The 8,899-nt window shown below is 41.0% G+C and overlaps 1 protein-coding gene and 1 non-coding gene across 6 annotated transcripts; one reads left to right on the top strand and one right to left on the bottom strand.

The window, feature by feature from the left end:
* Positions 1-1,148: 1,148 nt before the first annotated feature.
* LOC147245763 (uncharacterized) lies at positions 1,149-7,390 on the top strand. Of its 5 annotated transcripts, none has more exons than XM_086185650.1 (8): positions 1,149-2,055; positions 3,704-3,801; positions 4,515-4,583; positions 5,461-5,577; positions 5,953-6,258; positions 6,358-6,518; positions 6,626-6,738; positions 6,818-7,390. In XM_086185650.1, exons 2-8 carry the CDS (start codon positions 3,732-3,734, stop codon positions 6,942-6,944), a joined length of 963 nt encoding a protein of 320 aa, XP_086041776.1. In that variant the 5' UTR covers positions 1,149-2,055; positions 3,704-3,731; the 3' UTR covers positions 6,945-7,390. The 5 variants fall into 5 exon arrangements, with proteins under 5 accessions (XP_086041776.1, XP_086041775.1, XP_086041777.1 ...); XM_086185649.1 differs by having other exon boundaries at positions 1,149-2,184; XM_086185651.1 differs by having other exon boundaries at positions 1,149-3,801; positions 5,464-5,577.
* A 1,150-nt stretch (positions 7,391-8,540) lies between these two features.
* trnai-aau (transfer RNA isoleucine (anticodon AAU)) lies at positions 8,541-8,614 on the bottom strand. The gene has a single exon. It is a non-coding gene; the product is annotated as a tRNA-Ile (tRNA).
* Positions 8,615-8,899: the final 285 nt, after the last annotated feature.

Below are 8,899 nucleotides of genomic sequence, written 5' to 3'. Positions count from 1 at the left end.
ATTTGAAACTGAAGTCATACTTTCTTAGAGGTGCAGTTTGTTTGCCTCACTCCACTTAATTGTGGGACTACACATGGTACAAATACCTTGCTTCACATTTCTAAAATGAAACAAGATGACAGACATTTTCCTATGTATTTATATGTTTTATTTTGTAGTTCAAACATCACAGGTGGTAGTATAATTGAATAAGACTAGTTAGAAAAGTGGCAGCACGGTGGAGCAGTGGTCAGCACTGTGGCCCCCCAGCAAGAAGGTTCTGGGTGGAGCCCTGGCTGGAGCACAGGGTCTTTCTGTGTGAGTCTCCATGTTCTCCCTGTTCCTGCTGGGTTCTCTCTGGTACTCCAGCTTCCTCCACAGTCCAAAGACATCAAGAGGGACCAGGTTAATCCAGACTCTAAATTGACTGTAGGTGTGACTGTGAGTGTGAATGGTTGTCTGTCTCTATGTGTTGGCCCTGCCATGGACTGGTGACCCGTCCAGGGTGAACCCCACCTCTCACCTGAAGGCTGCTGGGATAGGCTCCACCCCCACCACCCATAACAGGATAGGAGGTAGAAAATTGGTTTTCCTTAGGAAAGGAAAACTGCAAATTGTAGAATATTTCTGGAAATGTGTTTGATTTTTTTTCATTTCCAAAAGTTAGAAACAAGAAATGATGGCGCTCTCATATACAGGAAAATATGCAGCTGCACCAGTAGCGTGCTATCATAGTGTAGCATAAAGACTGACACAGCAAAAATCCAACGTCCTCTAAAGTCTAACCTGCAGTAAATGGAATAAACAATTTCAACAGTTAAAGTCTATGTTATTCCCAACTTTTGGATCATCCATCCATCTATTGTCTTCTGCTTATTCCTGTTAAGGGTCATGGGGGGGGGGGGGGGGTGGAGCCTATCCTAGCAGCTGCAGGTGAGAGGCAGGGTTCATGCTGGACAGGTCACCAGTCCATCACAGGGCCAACACATATAGACAGACAACCATTCACACTCACATTCATACCTACGGTCAATTTAGAGTGTCCAATCAGCCTCGTCCTCAAATTGATGTCTTTGAAGCCAGAGTACCAGAGAGAACCCAGAACCTTCTTGCTGTGAGGCCACAGTGCTGACCACTGCACCACCCTGCAGCCTTGGCTAAACCAGTTCCTTTGAATGAATTTAACTCCATGTCTTCTTCATCTAAAATATAAAATATCAATTTTATTTCTATGTTTAGAATTTGGAGAATTTAAAGGAAGGGTTAGCTGAAGACTTGATAAGTCTTAGCTTTTATTTATCACCTTTAATTTATACATTAATTTGATATGAATGCAGACAGATGTCAGAGAGAGGAGCTCAGTGTCGAGACGTCAGAGGGCAGTCTAAGCCTTTCAGAGCAGAACGAGGAGATGGTTCAAGATAAGCCTGGGCCAGCTCACTGTACATATGAGCTTTGTCAGAAAGATGAAGTTTATGGTTTACTCTCCAACACCCCTGGACTGAAACAAAGACGTTCCACAGGAGAGATTTGAAGACTAAGAACCACGAGTAGGGGACGGCATGCCTCAGAGGTAGAGTGGCCATGTAACACCCGAAGGGTCGCTGGTTTGATCCTCACTTCCCCTGGTGACCATGGCAAAGTATCCTTGAGCAAGATCTAGTTGCTCTTGATGGCCCTGCCATGGACTGGTGACCCATCCAGGGTGAACCCCGCCTCTCGCACAATGTCAGCTTGGATAGGCTCCATTTTTCATGATTTTTTAATTCAAAACATCCAGTCAGGACCAATTTTGGCCAAAACAAAACTTAATTGCCATAACAGGAAGTTGAATGTGGTGTATGACTCTTTTCTGGGACCTCCCTGGCCTTCTATGTGCTTGCATGGAAAGTTCCAAGCAAGGATAACAGGAGCAGAATGAAGACTCACATCCTCCAACAGACACAACAACAATGACAACAGCCGTGACTTAATTAAGTCAGACACAGCATTTAAACCTGGAGTTGAGGTGGAGGAGGGCTGGAGGACGGCATGCAGAGGAACCAAGAACAGGTGTACTGGAGAGGCTTATGTAAGGTACCTTGAATGCTGTTTGCCAATAGAGGGCATGGAAGTGAATCAGCTGAGCCAACTGAATGTGTGCAAGGAGATAGATGGGTTGAAGTGGGCTGGAGTCAAACAGCTGATGGTCGGCTGATAGTTGAGGTGAGGTTGGCTCCAGGGTCTGCCTTCACTAAGACAGTACTCAGTTTTTTTCCTTTCCTCTGTTCCGGTCACATGTCGACAGGAAGACTTTTCCAAATTCCAAATAACCATTTGATGATTCCCCCCTTGGAAGTTTGGAACAATGTCACAAATGTGGCAAATCTTCTGCAATGTTCATTAAAACTACTATTATTTACAGAAACCTAATTCTCTCTCATCCCATGGTATCCTCAGTATCCGTGACATCATATCTCGAAGCCAAGCAACCATGCAAACCTCCATTAAGTCCCTTTTGGATATGCAAATCAGCCAATAAAAGTCACATGAATTTTCAAAAATAATTATATATTTTCCTATAAAGGTCAAAATTAAGGAAAAATAAAAAAAGGATTTTTTTTTTAAGTTGCAGATTTTCAAATTTTGCCCTATGTTGATGCATCTTTCAAAATCTTTCTGAAACAAGATGGGGAAAATGTATCTTTTGTTTATGGGAGCAAAAGGCATTCAAGATAAAGTTTAGGATTGAAAAGTACAGCCTTTTTTTTTTAAAAAGAGATCCTGCATTTCCCACTGCTGGTGTTTTGAAAAAGCACATTTTCAGGTTGGTGGTGTTTCATATCCTGGAAACAGTAAAGCACACAACTACATCTGTAAATATCTGCCATTTAAAGCCAGCGGGTAGTATGGGGGTTGAACCATGACCTTGCCATTATTATCGCCGCGCTCCTACCAACCGAGCAAACTGGGCTCCCACCCCTGCCTCTGAACCTACCGAGTCAAGACAAATATTTTATAAATTTTTGGCTTGCAAAAATGGCGTTTTCCCCATTCATTCAGTTACTACAGGGAGAGTTGTCTGAACTTCTTTGAATGTTCAACCATAAGCAGCATTACCAAGTCTTCCAAGGCTCCTGATTAAAGTTCGATCTACAGCGAGTCAGGGCTGCAGAACCATCACCTGTGTCAGCCTGCCCTCCATCCAGGACCTCTCCCCCTCCAGAGTCAGGACACAGGCAGGCAACATCTCTGCAGACCCTTCACACCCTGGACTCAACCTCCCTCAGCTTCTCCCCTCAGAGGCCTGCACCCAAAACATCCACACACGAGAGCAGTTTCCCCCCCAGCCATGACAGTGACGACATCTCGACATGTCCCGTAGTGTCAGGAACAAGTGCACATAGACAGCATGAATGAAACCCAATTCCTTGTATGTGAACACATACTTGGCAATAAAGCTGATTCTGATTCTTTGATTTTCTTTATCTGTGAAAATGTAATATTTGCAATAATGATAACAACACTGACTATAGTGAAATTTTACTATAATTTGATATGAGGAGAGCCATATGAACTTTATGTAAATGTTAGGTGAGGATAAGGCCAGTAGTTTAACCCAGAGAGAACTGGAGTCCAGTGGAGAAGTTGACCGTGTTACTGTAGCAACCACACTTGAAGACAGGGTAACTTCTCTGATTTAGTTGCACTGGTGACTCTCACTGTGCTCGTTGTCTGTCTACAGGTAGAACATCACCAGAACACCTGTGGCGATGGCAGAGGAGGAGATTAACTACGCTTCTGTTGTCTTTAAAACCAACAAACAGCCCGCACCTGCACCAGGTATGCTTGGTTTTTATTTTTAATATATCAAGAAGAAACATATTAAAGTTCCAAAATTAGACTGCTACTGATTTGAAAAAAGCTGTTGAATCTTGAATTTGGAGCAAATTTAAAACTTAAAAACTTTTAAAGTGTTGACAAATTCAAGATGAGTTAATGTTTAAAAAGTGCCAATGTTTGTGTCCTCTGTCTCAGGGAAACGATCCCTGAGACAATTTACAATAAAAACTCTCACCACGTTTTCTTTCTTTTTTACTCTGAAGAGTAAGAGATTAAAAATAAGATTCTGAAATGAGTAACGCTTGAATTTAACAGTGACCGAAATCTTTTTTATGTTGTCTTTATAGTTTTTGGGTGTAAACACAATATTGATCGAGTATTTCTTTTTGTGTGTGTGTGTGTGTGTGTGTGTGTGTGTGTGTGAAGTCAATCTATACCTCATCTGTGATTTCAACACATCCTTCTGAGAATCTCACCAGAAATGACCTTCTCCATACTTTTACTATCATAATTTGGAGCTTTTAGTGGCTCGGGCTCATGGAACACATGGCTTTTTAGTTGTTTGAACCAAGCTCATGCCTGCTCTTGAATTTCTGACTATCATGGAAGACTTGGGTGATCTTACAGGCCATTTGAATGAGACTTCACTAACCAAACCACAACAATAACGTTGCCATTAAGCAGTAATTCACCATATGATTATGTCCTTCCAGCTAAAACGGAGGAAGCAACCGTGTACAGTGAGGTGAAAGAGCGAAATCAGCACCAGAGTGACATAAATAGTGAGTTGCAAACTTACTGCTACAAGGAACATTAATAAAACCACTGCTACCCCTTCTCTTACCGTCACTGTTATCAGTGAGGAACTAATTTAGGAAACATCCTGTTGGCTCATATATCTGCTGAGGTCACTGATTAACCTTGAATATGAGTCAAATCAACAATGAACATGAAGTACAATGCGAACTTCATTGATGTTTTGTATTTAAGTCTAAGTCAAACTGTGCCAAGCTTAAACAAGTCAGTGTTTTTACTGTATGATGCTTTACTGACAATTATTCAGGTGTTCAAGTCATCCAAGGAGTGAATCTTAACTCTGATTTTTTCCCTTTGCACCGCGCGCTGTTTTTCACTTGGGAGGATCCCAACTTCCTCCTGATGGATCAGAACAAATTATCGTAGACATGAATGGTTGCCAGGGGCATTTCTTACTTAACACAGCACTTCAGGAGTGATGGATTTTTGTAGTCCAACAGGAAGATAGCACTTCAGTGGATTCCTTTGACCAAAAGGCAATGGGATTCTTACATTGGTATTTGGAATATAGCAGACTATTTTTAGAAGTACAAATCTAACATTGGGTATGAAGGAACTTCCCCACGGACCCACGGCTTCAAAACCACCACAACTAAACTTCTGCACTCTCCTGTTGCCACTTCCGAGCAGCCACCACTTCTACAACACATAAAAGCCTCAAAATTCACAAGTGGAGTATTCACTGACGTATTTGATTTGAAAAAAGGAAATATCTTGAAAAGATCTAAAGCAGCAGCATTTAGTTTCAGTAATGTAGCAATATTATGACTGCCGATCTTTGTTGTCGGTCACTAAACTGGTGTGTAAAACTGAACTCTTTCTGCATTTGCTGTTTTTACTCAGCAGGATTCTCATCAGACAAGAAAGGATACAGTCGTCATAAATATCAGCAGTTAGGTTTCTGGCTGGCAATTATTTGTATCATTTTGCTGTTGGGCGTCACAGGAATCTTATCCTACTGTAAGTATTAAAACACACAGTTGATTCATAAACTCAAGACATGAGATGGAGGGATGATGAACAATAATACCACTCGTTTTCCTCTGAAAACTTCTTATTTCGGTCATGTATTTGCACCTTTAAAGATTAATTTGACCGAAAGGGTTATTGTAGTTTTATTTTTTGGTACAGTATTGTGAATTGTTTTGGCCACAATAATCTTCTAGCAGGATTTCACGACTGCTATAACCGTGACACGACTAACGTTACAATTTAGTGTCTTGATGCAACAGAATCCAAATGCTGGAAAGCCTTACAGGGAGCTTCCTGCAGTGGTTCCATAAAAACTGAACTGCATCATTTCTACACCTGATAAAGATAATTTTATCCTTGCAGTTTCTTTCCGAAATCCTCATCAAAGTGAGTTGGAGACATTAAAAGACAGCCAAACCAATCTACTCATGGTCTTACACAACTTGACAGACATCAGCAAAAACCTCAGCTCAGATAATGAATACTTGAGGGCAACTATTAATAACCTTGAAGGCAACTTGGGCAACCTGACCAAACAAATTCAGCAGCTGGAGGAAGAGAAGAACAACCTCCTTGGAAAGATACAAGACATGGAGGCAAAGCAGCTTGAGCTCAACCTGACTCAAGCTCAGTGGAGCATTGATGCCTACTGCCCCAGAGTTTCTGAAGGTATACTGAGATCTGATTCATTAAACCCAGACAAATTACAAATAGAATTAGCAATAAAGTGTAATAAATGCTTTCATTGCTTGATCTCTGTTATTTCAGCTAGAAAATGTAGTGCGTGTGAGGAGGGCTGGTACCACTTCCAGTCCAGCTGCTATGTCATTATTAACGAACCTCCTGCAAGGAAAACCTGGGCTGCAGCTCGAGAGGAATGTAGAGGAAGATCTTCTGACTTGGCTGTGATAACTGATGAGGGTATGAAGGTAAAGAGACTTGGACAACCTACATGACATGGAGACATATTTCTGATAATATTCATAAATGTTCAAAAATCAAAAGTGCTCTTTTTCTGTGTTTCTGTTGTTCTCAGAGAAACATCAGTGACAGCAGTTGGAAAAGTGAGGGAACCAGTGGCTACTGGATTGGACTGAGTGTTCAGTCCGGTAAATGGATGTGGGTGAATGGAAGCGAACTGACAGAAAGGTAAAAGAAATACGAAACATTTCTAATCATAAGCCTTGATTTAATTAGCTTTGATGTAACCACCATGTTCCTCCACCAGCTCCTGGATAGAAAAAACTAATGCCAGCGATCAATGTGCAATTTCTGTCGAAAACGACGGCCTGAAGGCAGTGAGTTGTGATGCTGAAAACCGTTGGATCTGTGGAAAGAAGGCTTTATCTGTTTAAAAACGGCAGTTGCAGTTGAGAAGTTTACTGGAGACTGTGTTATCAGTCATATTTAGGTTAACATCAGAGAGCATATACGTTTGAGAATTTAGAAATTCATTTTTACGAGGCGGTCATTTTTTTGTTGCCTTTTATCTGTCTGATGAACAGACGATTAGATTCAGGGGAAGGTTCATTCAACAAAATGAAACATTACAGTTTTTAACACTTGATAGTGATGTAGTATTTTCAATTACATGAAGTTTTTAAATTGTTATTATCGAAAGCAAATTCAAATCTAATATACATGTGAACATATTCATCAGATGATGGATATTCTTTTTGTAGCATACAGATTAGTTAAAAATTGATGTACTTTGGTCTCTTATTTGACAGTTGATGTAATTAATTGTCTAATGTTCAGAAATAAATATTGAATTCACACAATGATCTAATTAACAGTATCTCCATCCATCCATTTTCTTCCGCTTACTCCTGTTCAGGGATGGGGGGGGGGGTCCTATCCCAGCAGCTTTCAGACGAGAGGCGGGGTTCATCCTAGACAGGTTGCCAGTCCAAAGCAGGGCCAACACATAGAGACAGACAACCATTCACATTACCATTCATACCTTATGGTCAATACTCAATAAAGAGTATCCAATTAGCCTAGTCCCCAATTGCTGGTCTTTGGATTGTGGGAAGAAGCCAAGTTACCAGAAAGAACCCATGCAGGCACGGGGAGAACATGCAGACTCCACACAAACAGATCCTGTTCCAGAGCCGGGACTCAAACCTAGAACCTTCTTGCTGTGAGGCGAAAGTGCCAACCACTGAACCACCATACCGCCTATTAAAAGTACCTGTAAATATGTTGTCAATGAATTGTTGTTCAACTGCACTATTTGTTCATTTTTTTGAAAAAAAAGTAAAAAAATAATATGAAGCAATACTTTGAAATGATTTCAATCATTGAAATGCAATGCAATAAGAGCAACATTGGAAGTTGCCAACATGTCTAAAATTCAACGCTTCTTTAAAATGCAAGAGAGAAATTAAAATTATCATATATTCAAGAAAATGTTTCCGATTTAAAATAGAGATGTCTCCAACTGCTTTTTTTTAATGATTGGATATAAATGCTTTTAAACTGAAGTTAAGGGCTGGCAGAGTGGAGATCTTTTCAGGAGATCCTAAAAAGATCCATAGATCCATACAAAGTGTGACCAAGCATTCCAGGGGTCTGTATTTAGTCTCCACTCACTTGGGAGCATGAATTGGATTGAAACCCAGTTATAGCAACTACTCATAGGTAGGCCAAGGAGCATTTCCAGACAAATCCCAAAACTAGTTGCAGATTTTGAAATGTTGCCCAATCGCTACATGTTGAGGCATCCTTCAAAATAATTCTCATTTCAGACAGGGATGTCTCCAAATGTGTTTTTGTGACGAATGGATGTAAATGCTTTCGAGTTGAAGTGTTGGACTGGCAAGCGGGAAGAACTTTCCAAGACATACTGTAAAACCACCTGGTCCATTTTCCTTGAGGAAAGCTTCCTTCTTTTTTGGCAGGCCTTGGATGTAGAGTACAGATATTGAATTCTGCCAACATGTAAGCTGTGGCCCGTACGGGGGTTGAACCCGTGACCTTGGCGCTATTAGCACCACGCTCTAACCAACTGAGCTAACCGGCCTCCTGCTGAAAGAAAATTACACCTACTTCCTGCTTTGCTCCCTAAGTTTGTCGAAAGTGTTGGTTGAGAGATGAAAAAAAATTCCACTTTCTTTCTCTCCGTGGGCCTTCCAGGGAGGGTTCTCGGAAATATTTGGAATGTTCAACCGTGCATAGTGTTTCCAAGCATTCCAAGGGTCTAAATGTAGTCTCCGCTCACTTGGGGGCATGGCTTAGAACCCCACCATTGACTGAGAGACTTTCTCCAATGGAACATTTTGAATCCTAAACTCCAGATACACATTTG

This window comes from Aulostomus chinensis, chromosome 18, assembly GCF_037954235.1.
Source record: "Aulostomus chinensis isolate RoL2024-O1b breed Wild chromosome 18, RoL_Achi_v1.0, whole genome shotgun sequence".
Lineage (NCBI taxonomy): Eukaryota > Metazoa > Chordata > Actinopteri > Syngnathiformes > Aulostomidae > Aulostomus > Aulostomus chinensis.
Note: the sequence above shows the minus strand (reverse complement) of the source record. Positions and strands in the feature narration are given on the sequence as shown.